Below are 16,098 nucleotides of genomic sequence, written 5' to 3' on the forward strand. Positions count from 1 at the left end.
CTGCAGTGATTTTGGAGCCCCAAAAAATAAAGTCAGCCACTGTTTCCACTGTTTCCCCATCTATTTCCCATGAAGTGATGGGACCACATGCCATGATCTTAGTTTTCTGAATGTTGAGTTTTAAGCCAACTTTTTTACTCTCCTTTTTCACTTTCATCAAGAGGCTTTTGAGTTCCTCTTCACTTTCTGCCATAAGGGTGGTGTCATCTGCATATATGAGGTTATTGATATTTCTCCCGGCAATCTTGATTCCAGCTTGTGCTTCTTCCAGCCCAGCGTTTCTCATGATGTGCTCTGCATGTCATTATGCCAATTCAGTTCCCTGATATTTCATCTAACGGGCTTTCCTGGTGAAGAATCCACCTACCAATGCAGGTGACTCAGGTTTGATCCCTGGTTTGGGAAGACCCCCTTGAGAAGGAAATGGCAAACCCGCTCCAGTATTCTTGCTTGGAAAATCCCATGGACAGAGGAGCCAGGTGGGCGACATACAGTCCATGGGGTCACAAACAGCTGGACACGACTGAGCATCCACACTGAGCACACACACATGCATTCTATTCAACATAATAAAACTATTTCCCATTTTCATATTAATTTTTATTGTACTGATTTTCCCCCATAGGATTAGTTCTTTTCAATGAAAGTTTTACAATGAAGATTTTATATACCATTTTTTCTGTTGTTCATACCAAGTTTTACCATTATCACTTCTGCCACTGTGAGTCTTCTTTTGTGTCTTCATCTAATTATCCCAGATTTTACTGTTTTAAATTTTACTGTGAATTTTTTTTTACTGTGAATATTTTTAAACATTGCAGTTTAATTTTTATAATTTTTATGAATAATATTCAGAAATTGGTTGAAAACAATGACCAGGTTATATATATTTCTCAAGTATCTTTGGTAAGTAATCTCCAGTTCTCCTTTACATATGTAGGATTATTCAGTTATTCAGGTCAGTGCTGTAGCATTGCTGTCTAGTGACTATGCAGAGAGCAAAACATCATGCTTTGCCTGGGCAGTGCCTGGAGTAATGCTTGCCTCTTTGGTAGCAACCAGTACAGATCCAGGTGTTTCAGACTTGATCTGAAGCGTACTGAGGGTCTGCCACACCCCCACACTTACAGGTGCCTAACTCAAGGTAGAGTTTCTTAATTTGTTCCTACTATGATTTTTCCTCTTAAAGTATCCCTGGTGGTTTTTCATTGTTGTTGTTGTTTTTGCTGTTGATTGTTGTTGCTATTAACGTCAGCCTCTTGCAACTGATTTAACTTGATGGGGAAAAAAGTCCTCTTAATCCTTGTTCTGTTCTTCACTTACATTCATCTTGCAACATGGCAAGCAATTTTGGATGAATAAGCATCATTAGGAAAAAAAATAACATCCACCCTTATTATTTCTTTAATAATAAGAATAATTTCTTTCAACCAAGAAGCAGACCACAGATGTTCGTATTTTGGTTTTGACTAGGAGCATTGAGGTGACAGGAATTTTTTCATGAGATCTTTTGAGGTGGTCAATTTTGTACAGTGTTGGAATGACCTCTTTGTGATTAGCTACTGCACTAACTAGGAATGAGGTCATTGAGTCATTTTACTACCAGGTAGGATTCTCCAATGAATAGCCCAGGAAAGCAAGGGAAAAAGCATGAAACAAGCAATTATTGGCATAACACCTTTTAAACTAGAGTCTTAAATAATTCCCCAGAATGAACCTTTTGTTTAATAATTAAATCCATACTCCATGTTCCATCAGAGTGACCTAGTTTAGATTGCATTTAGCTACTTATCCAAAAATCCTAATCAAAGAAAGTATTTTATTGCTTATTTAGAAGCAGCATGCTATGAAGATAACATACTTTGTATTAGCCCTCTTAAAAAAATTAAACATGAACAAAGGACAAAGGGAAAAATAACTGAAAACAGATGTGGTTGATATAAGCTTCATGAGAAAGGATTACAGTCGAACTTAAATCCTTGGAGAAGTTGGTCATCCACAGTGGAAAAGAGGACCTCAGTGCCTAATGTCACACTTTTGCTTGTAAATGCAGGTGTTAAACAATAAGAATTATACAGTTGAATTGTTGGATTGATGGTTAGGTCACAACTTTCCACACAGGTGAAGTTGTTTCCTATAACTTAGATTTTGTGGTGGTGGTGGTTTAGTTTCTAAGTTGTGTCCAACTCTTGCAACCCTATGGACTGTAACCTGCCAGGCTCCTCTATCCATGGGATTCTTTAATGCTGCCCAAACCAACCCCAGGCCCCAAGGACCGTATTAGAGCAGGGCAATTACTCCAGGAATATATGCATGTACTCGATGACTGGTTTCTATTAAAAGAGAATCACCCCCAACACTGGCAATTCCCCAGAATCAGATTTCTACAGAGCACTGAGAATTCTATGCAGGGCAAAGAACAGTTGATATTCAGAGCTAGTGAATGTTGAACAGAAACTCAGAATGTACTGAAAATAACATTTATTCATTTGACATATAGTACATTTGTTGCCACCAGGCTTTTTTGATTTGTAAAAATATGTAGGATTTCCCAAGCCAGATTCCACAATGCCTGTCCTAAACTGTGGTCAGCTTCCTCCCACCCATACCATTCACCTCTTTACCCCGAGCTGCTTATAGCTTTCTTGCTACAAGGATGGTATTTACTGTCTTGCTCTAACAAGGACGATAGTAATTTTAAATTTCTCTGACTTTTAGCTTGTGATGTTATCATTCTGTTCTGTGTCTGTTTTCTTTTAGATTTTAGAGTTCTGACATCCCAAGAGGACTTTACAGACCTTTGTTTTCCCCTCTTGGCTCCTCCTTTGGCAAAATATAGAAAATAATATTTGATTGCAGTCCCTGGGAGCTTTAGGAAAGAAACAACCACAAATCTCCTAAGCAGTTTAGATTTCTGGTTTCTGATGAGTCTCATGGAATGATATGTGGCATTATGATCAAGTCCAATAACCTTTTTTATTGCCTAAAAATGGCAAGCCAAGTCAATTCAGCTCTGACTAAGATAAAAACCCAAATGACTTACTAAAATAAATACTAACCGGCTGTGTGGAGATTGGGCAAGGCAAGTGAGGCACTTGCCTTGGATACAAAATTTAAGGAAGCATTAAAAAAGCCCCACCTGAGTAATCAAAATAAATGATATTTTAATGCAATATTTTTTAAAGAGAAAATTAATGCAAAGAATACATGATGAACAAAATATTAATATAAGATTTTTAAATAAAGACAGGACCAGTAACAGAGTCTTGCCAAGCCATATTGGAGCCTTAGACAAAAGGAAAAACCAGTAATACTGATCCTGTCTTTCTCCAGAATCTCGATTTTTTTTGTTTATCATTAATTTTTTGCATTAATTTTCATTTATTTAAATATTTCACTAGAATATTATTTAAGTATTGCACTAGAATATTATTAATCTTGATTATTGAGCTTTCAATTCCCCCTTAAATTTTGCACCCAAGATGAGTGCCCTATTTAAGCTAAGTTTCTGCATTTAAGTTCACCCTAGTCCAGGCCCTGCTAATCACAAAAGCAGTGGCTAGGGTAATACAGTGGTATATTCCCTTCTCTAAAGATGGTAATTCAGGGGAATAAAATATATATAGTTATGTTTTAAGTCCAGTTACTTACAATGGACAACCAACATCCACAATTTTGGCCTTGTTTTGGCTATAGGCTCTCTTAGAAGGTGTTTTCTAACCCCCTGGAAGGGAAACATTGTCTTTTGTTAATTCTATCTGAAGGCAGCACATTATCAAAATCCATTACATTGAAAACAAAATACTAAGAAAAGCTTGACTAGTTCAATTCATCAAAAGTTTCTCCTTCCTCGGAAGTTTCCTCTGGGTCTTTCCCTGTTGCTCTTGGCAGGGGAGGGCCTGTGGGGTTTCTTGCGGTACTCCACCTTTGTCCATCCCCCTTCACTGACTTTGCTCTCCTCCTCATTGGCTCGTGAGTCCATGTCAGTGCACAAAGGCATCCCTGGGATGGTCCTGGGTTGATGGGAGGCATCCGGGCTTCTCTTGAAGTCAGGTGACTGGTGAGCATTGAGTGCTGACCGAGAAACCCTGTAGAATTTTCCAGAATATCTTTCTCTTGAAGGAGTGGAGTGCTGACTTTTCCCACTGTGTCTTCCTCTTGGAGAAGAATTCAGTGAGTGACTAGCTCGATCATATTTGTTCCTGCTTCTACCAGAGTATTGCCCCCTCTCTAAAGAGCTGTCAGTATTAACACTGGAAAAGCCACTATCCCTGGAGTTAAGATGCAGAGAAGAGAAGTTTTTGGTCAGTCCGTACTGAGTAGGAGAGGAGCTTCTGGACTGGTTTATAGGTGTAATCTGTTGATACTTAATGGGCACCTGGGTCCGCCTCACCGCAGCTGCATAGGAGTCCTGGTCATTGAAATAGGGGAAGAATTGGGACGCCAGGATGGGGTTGCTCTGGGAGCGCTGTAGGGAAGTGTTAGATGCAATCTGCCGCATCCTCAGAGTATCCAGCCACTGGCAATCAGCGTCTGTGGAAGAAATGGAAATGGGCATCTTTGAAGCCACAGTAAAGCTGCATGCCTAATTCATAAGACTGTCTCACAAAATTTCAAACCTCTTAGGGAAGCTCTAAGCATTACCATTCATAATTCTAGGCTAGGTATCAGAACATTTCCTTTATTATAAACATTTATTTAAAAAAAACAGGGGCATTTATACTTACCAAATGTATGCTATATGCTGGCACTCTTCCAAAGGCTTTTCTTACAGTATATCATTTAATTTCCCTGACATCTTCTTAGAAACCATGCTCAGTCACTCAATCATGTCTGACTCTTTGTGACCCCATGGACTGTGGCCTGCCAAACTCCTCAGTCCATGGGATTCTCCAGGCAAGAATACTGGAAGAAGGTTGCCATTTCCTCCTCCAAGGGATCTTCCCCATCCAGGGATCAAACTTGCGTCTCCTGTGGCTCCTGCATTGGCAGGGAGATTCTTTACCACTGAGCCAGGTCAATACTAATAATATCATTCTATAATGGAGGAGACTGATGCTTGAGAGGTGAAGTGACCAGACCCATGTTCACTCAGCTAATACTGCATCTAAATTCTATCTTCTTCTCAACTTAGCCATGTTGTCACTTCTAGAAATTACTGTTTAAGTGTCTTTGGATGGCAGGGGCATGTTTAGTCAACAAAAGGCTTTTTGCTAACCAGAACTTTTAAATACTCAAGAACACTAAATGCAGATAAAAGAGATTGGGTTCTAATGGTTGAGACAGCTAGAGATTGGAAGAAAGACAATTTATATCTCCAGAGGAGAGATTCCTGAGGTTCAGGAATAAGAAGTTTTCTGCCTGAAAAATGAAGCTTTGTGGCAAACAGGAAGAAGTTACAGTAAAAGAAAATGCTTAATTAACAGCCACTTAGTAAACTATATACTTTATGAATAAGCAAGTTCCTCCCACCTTGGATCTTCTCTGTCTTCCCTAGGGCCTGCATTGCCCACATCCCAAGTTCCCTGGCATCCTCCCTGAGCCCTGCTTGTGCCAGCGAGGCTCCTGGAGAGGAACAGAGTGTGCCCACTCCCTCTGCCAGCATCAATGCCTCGTGCCTCTCAGGTGAGGGGTGCATCCAGACATAGGCATCCTCCTGTGTTCAGGCTCACAGGCTTCAGCCAACCATCACATGCTTCTTTCCCTTCACTTGGACCTCCCCGAAATCTTAGCTTCCAACAGAATGCCAATCTTGTTCAGTGTCCAACCCCCTACACAGAGCCATGTGCACTGGGAAAGCTGATCACATCCAGCCCTAAGGCAGACTTCGATTAGTCCAAGCCATACATATGATACCATGGTTAAGAATGAACAAGGTGCTCAGCTCTGGCCAAAACGACCTGAAAGGCAGTCTGCAAAGGGGTCTCTAAGCAAGTCTTTCTCCCTCCCAAGCATGAGAACAGAGAAGGGATTGACCTCTTATTTCCTGTGGGCGTTACCATATCTTTATACAATGACTGTGAATGTGAGAGGAGTTAGGCTGAGGACCAAGGCAACCTGTTAAGGATGGCAGAGTAGAAACCAGGCAAGGCTCATTTCTCATCCTTAACATGGTTGAGCGCCTTATCTTACTGTACCTGGAGCCGGGCCTTCCTCTGGACTTTTTGTGATGGAAGATGGTAAATTTTAGTATAGTTAAAACCCATGGTTTAAGAACTTTAGAATGAGAAAGAAAAATAACCCAATCAACCATGCTGACAGAGCAAAGCAGGTCTAGCATGCTGTCAAATAATTTGTTGCTGGGTTTAGAATACTGCCCAGGATCCTGGGGCCCCTGGCCAGTGGGCATTTAGAGCACCTGGTGTGCCTGGGAAGCCGGTCCGCACGGCGGAGGACACAGAAGTTGGGCTCTCGTAACTCGGCGACAGTAGCCATCAGGGCGCTTTGTTGCCATGCCACCGAAGAACCTTCTGTTATGACTTCTCAGGGATATTTTCTTTTCTTTTTTTTTTTTTAAAGAGTTTATTTCTATTACAATGTAGCAAGTGAGGGATTTAAACTGCTGTGTTGGTTAGATCATGGAAGGACACACACTTGAACCCTGATTAATTATTGTTGTTTAATTGCTAAGTCGAGTCTGACTCTTTTGCGACCCCATGGTCCATAGCCCACCAGGCTCCTCTGTTCATGGGGTTTCCTAGGCAAGAACACTGGAGTGGGTTGCCATCTCCTTCTCCATCAAAGGTATTTTCTTATTGGGAAAAAGAGGCATTGGTCAGAAAACATGTGTTTTTGGTTTGTTGGGAAGGTATGTTTCTCATGGCAAAAGGTGATTTGCACAGGGGTTTATGTATCCATCTCCAGAGTGTTTGTTAGCCTGAGTCTGGGTTGTATTAGAGTTTCTGGGTCTGCAAAGGTGAAGGTCAGAACTTTTCCCCTGAGGCTAGCAAATAACGACCAGTTCATCAACAAGGCAGCCTGTCTTACTCTAAGTCATGTCTAAATGGCTTCTTTATAGTATCTGTAATTATTATCACCACTACCCAGCATATGCATTTCATGTTTCTCTTTCTCTCTCCTCCTTTCCTTTCTTCCTCCCTTACTTTTATCAACCCCTGACCCCCGGCCCTCTCTCTTGCTTGCCCTGTCATTCTTTTGCTTTGATGGATCTGTGGTGTTAAGGACTCAAGAGGTTGCCCCAGTGACAGCAGTGACTTCCTAGGAATGTGTGCTGGACATGGAAGACAATTCTTATCTTTATCTACAGTCTTGGAAACTAAATATATATGTATATAAATATACATACATATTTTTCAATAGGACATAATCATTAATTTTTATCTTCTCTGATAGTTACTTGAATATGGAACTGTATTATAATATGTTCTTATTTCCAAGCCCATAATTTCTACTTTCCATATAATCTGTGTATAAAGCCAATAAGGACTTCCCTGATGGCTCAAACGGTAAAGCGTCTGTCTACAATGTGGGAGACCTGGGTTTGATCCCTGGGTCGGGAAGATCCCCTGGAGAAGGAAATGGCAATCCACTCCAGTACTATTGCCTGGAAAATCCCATGGACAGAGGAGCCTGGTAGGCTACAGTCCATGGGGTCGCAAAGAGTCGGACACGACTGAGCCAATATTCTAAAAATAGGAGGAAGTATGATATTAGAGGGCTTCCCCAGTGGCTCAGCGGTAAAAAATCTGCCTGTAATGCAGGACCTGCAGGAGACACAGGTTCAACCCCTGGGTCAAGGAGATCCCCTGGAGGAAGGCATGGCAACCCACTCTGGTACTCTTGCCTGGAGAATCGCATGGACAGAGCAGCCTGGCGGGCTGTATATAGTCCATAAGGTCACAAAGAATCAGACACAACTGAATCGACTTAGCACGCATGCATGCATGATATTAGAAATCTCTATGGGAGGAACTTCCCTGGTGGTCCAGTGGCTAAGACTCTGCTCCCAGTGCAGGGTGCTCAGGTTTGATCCCTGGTCGGGAAGCTAGATCTCACACGCTGCAACTAGGAGTTCAAATGCCTGAACTGAAAGATCCCGCATGCCGCAACTAAGATCCAACGCAGCTAAATAAGTAAATAAGGATTCCCTAACCCAGTGGTTAGGATTCTACTCTTCCACTGTAGGGGACCTAGGTTCGATCCCTGGTTGGGGAACTAAGATCCTGCAAGCTGTACACACAGCAAAAAAAAAAAAAAAAATCTATATAAACTTACAGACTGGTCCTTATTCCTGATGTGAGACTTTTGACATTTCCACTTTGGAACCTGTCTAGAGCACAACTAACTTACTTGAGTCAGACCTGCTCCCAGGGGTGCCCTCTGAGTTGGGGAATAACGTTTGAATGGCAAGCTGGACGGCCTTCACTTCATCCTGAGGTTTCATTCTACTCCACTGAATCGAATGGATGTGTTTAGTGCTTTTTGGAGTTCTAACATCGCTCTGTGGAATAAAAAAAAAATAGGGAGAGAAACACACAACCGGATATATGCATGCTTATAAAACAGGGAAGAAAATCAGGTTATCATTATCTGTTCAAGGTAACTCTTTAGAACGCTGTCATAAGGCATGAGGTAAAATATTTGCACTGTTTGCCTCAATATGGTAATATGGTTAAAATAAAAAAATTTAACTCCTTTATTCCTTAGTGGACTACAGTAGTTTAAAAAGGTGGTTGTCTTCTCTAAGAATTTGTTGGTAAATCTCAACTTACCTCTTTGTTTAATGAGTAATGAAATACAATGTCTTATGTTTATAGTAGTTGAAAACAGATATTTTGCTGAATAAATAAAATCTGACCACTATTTTGCTCAGGACTGCCTGCGGTCATTGGGGTAACTGGTTAAGTATGGGTAGGTTGGTGGGCCCAGTTACCCCTTCATTACCATGTGCCACAAATCAGACAAGACTGAAGAACCTCTCAGGATTTGATAAGGTTATGAAAATATATATTTTTTAAAAAGCCCTGAAGTGACTGTTACCAACACAATTATCACATCATCCTGGAGTCTGAGGAGGAGAAGAGGAGGAGGCAGGGGAGAGAGAAAGAGAAGAGAAGAATTTGGTGAGGCGTGTCTCCAGAGCTAAGGCAGGCAGAGATGAAAACTGGCTGTTATTACTGTCCACTTACTAAAAAGAGAGCTTTTCCTTGGTACTGGGGAGTGGTCAACAGGCTCTAGATTCCCAGGTTCCCAGTTCCTCAAGACCAGTCGACTTCTTTTATTTAGGTCTGTGCCCTGCGAGCCACTCTTTGACAATTAAGGCTGTTTCTCAGTGCCTCCTTCCTACAGGCATGTACCCTGGCTGGGGAGGATAAATCATTGCCTGTCATCCTAACTGACTTCCAATATTGGGTCATCCTGAATAAGTGGACTGGCCAGGCTTTGGACTTCTCATATTAAAAATGCTAATCCGTGGCAGCTCAGAAGACCATCACTATGCAACAGCATAGGAAGTCCATTCGAGGCTGACTTCCCTCATCTTACTGTTGGGAAGGGAATGGCTAGAACAGCCAAGGAAGGCTGGAAACTATTCACACTCGGAGGAACTTGGTGACCCCACGGATTCTCATTGACCACCCCAAACCTTGGGACCACCCTTCATCTCTCTGAGCCAGTTTTTTCCCTAGCTGCCACATGACGATAGTGCTCCTTACCTTTGAGTATTTGCACAAGGTTACTGAAATAACACAGGTGTGAGTTCCTCTTACAGTGTCTGCTGCTGCTGCTGCTAAGTCGCTTCAGTCGTGTCCGACTCTGTGCGACCCCATAGACGGCAGCCCACCAGGCTCCCCCGTCCCTGGGATTCTCCAGGCAAGAGTACTGGAGTGGGGTGCCATTGCCTTCTCCGCTTACAGTGTCTAGGTCCTGGTAAATCCTTGCTAAATGTTTCTTAGATGAATAAGGGACTGAATGAATGAAAGGCATGTCCTACTGAGGGTAGCTGCATACTAACTACATACTACATATATACTAGTGAGGGTAGCTGCGTACTAACTACATTCATACTAACCATATCTCCACATGTGCCAAGACTCTGCTATAACTATTTCCCTCCATCCCATTCCCAGGTAGAGAAAACTACCTTGTGAAGCAGATTGTTCCACCACCATGAAGATCTTGCTCTTTTCAAAAACATAATTAGATCATTTAAAGCAGCAGAATACTTAAAACACCCCCCATGGCGTTTACAGTGAGTCCAAACTCCTCACCTCGGCCCCAGGAGGCTCTATGCTTGGCCCCGCCCACCTCTCTAGCCTTGTCATGTCCTCTGTGCTTCAAACTTTTGTTTTTGCCCTTCCTCTGCTGTTCCCTGCTGCCTCACACTGAGAAAAAGGGTCTTTCCTGACCACTGAATCTAATGCCCAGAGTCTCACTATTTTCTGGTTCTCACTTATCACTCTGACATTACTAATTTATTTATTATCTTTAGCCCTCCACTGGAGTATATATAAACCTTGAGAGAGTATAGACTTAGATTTAGTCCACCCTAGTCACAGAATGATAGCATCACCTATTCAACAGACAAGAATTTGAGCAAACTCTGTGAGACAGTAGAGGACAGAGGAGCCTGGTGTGCTGCAGTCTATGGGGTCACAAAGAGTCAGACATGACTTAGCGACTAAACAAACAAATCACAGAATGGTACCTGTTGGTAGGCACTTGCTAAATATATGAATTTTAGTTTTAATAGCACCTATTTCTAAAATATTTGTTTTTCTAAAGCAAATATTTCTAAAATATTTGTTTGTACATTTTTCAATTTTTTTCATATATTAAATATATGGAATCTGGTTTTGATGGTAGTAATAGAGGTTGTACCCTGTCCTTGTGAAGAATCACTCACTGATCTACCCTCACCGTTAAACTCGAAGCACCAAGAAGGCAGAGCTTTGTTTAGGTCACTGTTCCATATCCCTAGTGTGTCGCACATGCATACATTTGTATTGAGAAGGTGCTCAATCATTATCTGATGAATGAATTATACTTCAATCTCTAGGTAAGCACCCTGTTCTCCTTCCTTTCGTTACTTTGTTAGAATAATTATATTGATCTTCCTATATTCATGGTGGTTAAATAGCTTCTCTTCCAATAAACGCTAAACACCCTGAGGCAGCAAATAAAAACCCCTTTGGAGAAACTGATGGTGAAGCCAACGGCCTTGCCCCCTCTCCCCTACCCCTTACCCAGGCTTACCTCATATGTGACAGTGCATTCTACAGTCTGATTTTCCACGATGCCTACAATCCACTTCTCCATTACAAATGGGGGCTGAAAAATAGAAGTTAGAAAGGTGTAGTGCTACAGTATGGGCTTCCCTGATGGCGCAGCAGTAAAGCAGCAGCCTGCAATGCAGGAGACACAGGTTCAATCCCTGGGTCAGGAAGATCCCCTGGAGAAGGAAACAGCTACTCACTCCAGTCTTCTTGCCTAGGAAATCCCATGGACAGAGGAGCCTGGCGGGCTACAGTCCGTGGGGTCACAGAGGTCAGACATGACTTAGAGACTAAACAGCAACAACAACTGCCTTAATACAGCCTGCCCTGCTACAGCGTAGGTTTCTTGGAGGCCAGTCATGCTGTACACAATTGGCAAATAGGGTGTGATGTCAGGCTATCATGAACGCCACTATGTCAGATTATTAGAAAAGCCCTCTTTGTTCCCATGTGATTACTCACAACATGCTAACGTCTGATCTTTGGGGGTTTGGTTTTTATAAGACATCCTTTTATATGTTTGTAAACAGCTAATCTTGTCTCCCACAATCTTCTCTTTTCTCATGCATCGCTCAGTTGTATCATTAGATCATTAACTCATGCTAATATCTGGGAGACTTCTCAGAAAGCTCTTTCACAATTAAGAAAAATCCTTAACAATCTAAGAAGACCCTAAAGTGCTTTTTCTTTTTTTTTTTTAATTTTATTTTATTTTTAAACTTTACATAATTGTATTAGTTTTGCCAAATATCAAAATGAATCCGCCACAGGTATACATGTGTTCCCTTTTTCTGAGTGCAGGCAGTGGCTGGTTTAGAGGTTTCATAACCACTCTGCTATCTGGTTATATCAGGATACCCAGCAACGTTGTGGGCACAAATGAAACTGGGGGTGGGTGGGTCATTTCCTGACTACATTAAGATAAATGAGTAATGAAGAAGCCTATGCTTTGGGTCCTATTTTAAGTGAGATGAAAGTGGTCTTTATTAGAGGTGAATCTCCACTCTCTTCCCACCCCCCAGCTCGTCATTCCAGATTTAAGGTTGCAAATGACTGGCTGACCATGAAATGGGTACAAAGCAAATTTGGTAGAGATTTAACTGAGCTTTTTTTTTTTTTTTAAACATGAGAAAACAAAGAGAAGTTTACTAACATTTATACCTCATGTATACACGGGAGATACCCAGGGAAAATGAGTAATTCAAAGAATTTAGGATTAAATGCCATGTTTATAGAGGAAAGGGAAGAGGGAGACATAGGCCTCTTGGAGGAGAGAGATTGACTTTTAGGAAAGACTATGGGCCCTTAGAGGAACAGATGGGAGGCAGGAGAGTTAGTGACAAAGCTTGTCTAGGTGTGGAGCCAACTTCTAGTCTCTTCTGGGACAAGAATCAATCTTGGTATTTTTTCTTTCCTTAATTAGGATTTTTTATTGTTTCTGTTGATGTTGAAAAGTCCTACAGATTTTGAATGGTCCAGCCCAGTCCTATTTTCTCCCAGAAGCCTTGTAAATGTTGGTGCATGATTTTGCAGAAGATACAGTTCCTCTGGAATGCATATATAGCCTTAGAGCAGAAACGCCTATGTTTAGTTTTATAACTCCACCCTGTTATTTTTGCTCTGAGTGACTTCCTTCCGTTAGCAGGCAGTGACTTGCTTCTCAGTGACACTGAAGCCACAAACAACCGGTAGCAACCAGAGACAGCACAGGTGGGGAGGAAAGAGAAAGTGTAGGTGTGTCCAGGCTCCCAGACACCAAAACACAGTCTGTCCCAACAGAATAAGGGAAAGGTGAAAGCAGATCATAACCTTTACAGATAAATGACATAACTTCCAGTACACAGGGGCAATCCAACAAAGAATATCAAGTCAATCTACTTGATGCATATGCTTGTAAATTAAAAGTGAAAGTGTTAGTTGCTCAGTCATGTTTGACTCCTTTGCCACTCCACGGACTATAGCCCGCCAGGCTCCTCTGTCCATGGAATTCTCCAGGCAAGAATACTGGAGTGGGTTGCCATTTCCTTCTCCAGGGGATCTTCCCAACCCGGGGATTGAACCTTGGTTTCTTTCATTGCAGGTGGATTTTTCACACGTGAATGGTTAGCAATCTCGTGCCTGGGAAGGGAACACATTTGCAAGTCTAATGCTGGGGATTTGAAGGCTTTTTTCACTTCCCCCACTTGTGTCTGCACCCTGTCTTGTTGCTGCCAGCCTCATTTTCTTCCCTGAAACCGAATAAGCAGTCGATCGTGTAGTAGATAGAGTTCATGCCTTTTATTACGTTTAGGGTAACTGTCCTGTTAACATTGTGGTTATTTAACTGAGTGGTTGACCTTCTACAATTGAAGTCTTATATGTATATTTTCAGTATGATTATTTTGAAGAGAAGCTAAGCATTTCTCTAAGTCTGTCTTCAGCATTTTAATGGGTGTGCTTCTACTATTGACCCCAGAGTAGTAAGATCCTGTCTGGTCACTCCAGGAATTCACAGGGGTGAATTCAAGGAAACCATGAAGACTGCAATATGTGCCTTTTGGATACTCTCATCCAAGTCCTTCCAGAAATTCAAAAAATCTTCTCCTGACAAGTTTTTTAAAGTTTAAAATGACCCAAAATTCAAGGTAAATATTTTCATCATTAGCATTTTCTTTTCTTTAATAAATGACAGAATATGCCTAAAGAAATGCAGAAGAAAGTTAAAAAAAAATTAAATGACACTTTTCTGTAGTACTTTTTAGTTCACACAGCATAAGTGGAATTTTAACAAAAAACTATTATGATCTCAATCTGCTAAATAAAATGTGCCTTTCAACAGCCAGCTTGAAGCTGAGCTGGTATGAACATCATGAGCACAAAAGCATACCACTGGGGTATTTTAATGTCTTTGTTTGATATCTGTGAATTCAAAAAAGCTTTTAAGCCGTAAATAGAACCCTACCTTTGTCATCTTTAAAATCTCTGCATCAGGTAGGTTAGTGTTGAATGTCACATCTTTGATGTAGGTTATTGCAATTTCATCCCCATCCATCTCCATATACATTTTCCACTTACAGTCCTGGAATTAAAAGAAAAATTATAGAATTTGAGAAAGTAAAGCAATTTTTTTTTTTAGTCTCAATGTTTTATAACACATGAAGTATTCTCAATGAAGTATTATTGGAATTTTTTTTTTTCCTTTATCAATAAAAGGACATGAAATTAGATCTCTTTCTATATCTAAATAACCCCCAGGCGGGGCAGTCTTGAGACACCATTTATCAATCTAAGTGTTCTATAATAGGAGTTGCAAACTCCACACCTTAAAGGGGCCAGGCAGATAAAAATGAGTAAAGGCAGGCAGTTAAGAGCCTTAAATTGTAACCTTTCAAAATAGACCCATTTAATTTACATGCTAAACATTGTAGGGATATTTCCCCATTGACACAAAGAAATGTGGTCTTCCCACTATTTTGAAATATAAGACTCTCCTGATCTACCTTTCACTTTCCCAGTGTTAATAATGACACAGATTCAAGAAACAGCTTCATTTCTTCTTAACAGGAAACGTGAGGCTATATGGCAATGGATAATTAGCCCAACCATTGGGGCAGGCATCAGGGGAAGGGTTCGGCTCTCTGGGATCTAAAGGATCACTGCCCTAAAGCCACCACTCATCTTCTGTTGATTGTTCCCATGTGGGAATATGAGCCTAGTCTTGATAGGTCCTTAAACGTTTCATAAAAAGTTGGATATCTGATTCTTATAAGAAACCTCTTGGTTTTTTAAATGTTAGTACGTTAATTAAATTTTCAGTAAAACGATAATGTAATGAAAAAGTGCTCTACAACATTAATCACCAGGGGAATGTAAATTAAAATCACAGTGAAATCCCACTGTACACCTATCAGGTGGCTAAGACTGAGAACATCAAATGTTGGTTGTGAGTTGGAGCTATTGGATTGTTGGTGGGAGTGTAAATGGTAAAATCACTGTTGGAAAAGTTTTGGCAATTTATTACAAAACTAACCATATATGTACTCTATGACCCACAAATTCTTCTCCTAAGTATTTACCCAAGGGAAATGAAAAAAGACTTGTTTGGTATTCTTCTGAGCAGCTGCATCATAATAGCTAAAGAAAACTGGAAACAGGCCAAGTGTTGATCAACAGGAGAATGGATGGACTGTGATATTTTCATAGAGTGGGATATTACTTAGCAATACAAAGGAATGAATTATCGATACATGCAACAACATGGATAAATCGCAAAAGCATTACAGTGAGTGAAATCTGGTACAAGAAAAAGAACAAACTAAGGCTTCAATTTACATGAATTTCTAGAATAGACAAAACCAACCTACAGTGGAAAATATTCAGAAAAGTGGTTGCTTCTGCAGATGGCAATTGACACATGAGGGGAATGTCCAAGGATGCTAATGCTCTACTGATAGAAGTTTGCATTATATTGTCGCTGTTGCTTAGTCACTAAGTTGTGACCGACTCTTTGCGACCCCATGGACTGTAGCCCATCAGGCTCCTCTGTCCATGGGATTTCCCAGACAAGAATACTAGAGTGGGTTGCCATTTCCTTCTCCAGGGGATCTGCAGGACCCAGGCTTAGAACCCACATCTCCTGCATTGGCAGGTGAATTCTTTACCACTGAGCCACCAGGGAATCTGAGCTGGGTTATAAAGGTATATGTATTTGTTAAAACTTAAGTGTGTATACTTAACATGTGGTCATTTCTTATCATACTGAAGTACTTAGGAGAAAGTATACTGATATCTACATATTACTTTAAAATGCATCAAAAAATAAGGATTGATAGATGGCTAAAAGGATAGAGAGATGTAACAAAACAAGTGGGATAAAATGCTTCTG

The 16,098-nt window shown here is 41.0% G+C and overlaps 1 protein-coding gene across 3 annotated transcripts in view; it reads right to left on the reverse strand.

Moving 5' to 3' along the window:
- Positions 1-2,464: 2,464 nt before the first annotated feature.
- MAP3K20 (mitogen-activated protein kinase kinase kinase 20) overlaps positions 2,465-16,098 on the reverse strand; it is a 166,940-nt gene continuing 153,306 nt past the window's right edge. For 2 of the 3 annotated variants that reach the window (XM_027557455.1, XM_027557447.1), the window contains exons 17-20: positions 14,176-14,292; positions 11,215-11,289; positions 8,311-8,461; positions 2,467-4,533 (exon numbers count right to left, since the gene is read on the reverse strand). In XM_027557455.1, coding sequence (XP_027413256.1) covers positions 3,833-4,533; positions 8,311-8,461; positions 11,215-11,289; positions 14,176-14,292 — 1,044 coding nt within the window. In that variant the 3' untranslated portion in view covers positions 2,467-3,832. Of the gene's footprint in view, positions 4,534-8,310; positions 8,462-11,214; positions 11,290-14,175; positions 14,293-16,098 lie in introns of all 3 variants that reach the window. The other variant, XM_027557437.1, reaches the window with a different exon arrangement.

The sequence above is a fragment of the Bos indicus x Bos taurus genome, chromosome 2 (assembly GCF_003369695.1).
Source record: "Bos indicus x Bos taurus breed Angus x Brahman F1 hybrid chromosome 2, Bos_hybrid_MaternalHap_v2.0, whole genome shotgun sequence".
NCBI classification, from domain to species: Eukaryota; Metazoa; Chordata; class Mammalia; order Artiodactyla; family Bovidae; genus Bos; species Bos indicus x Bos taurus.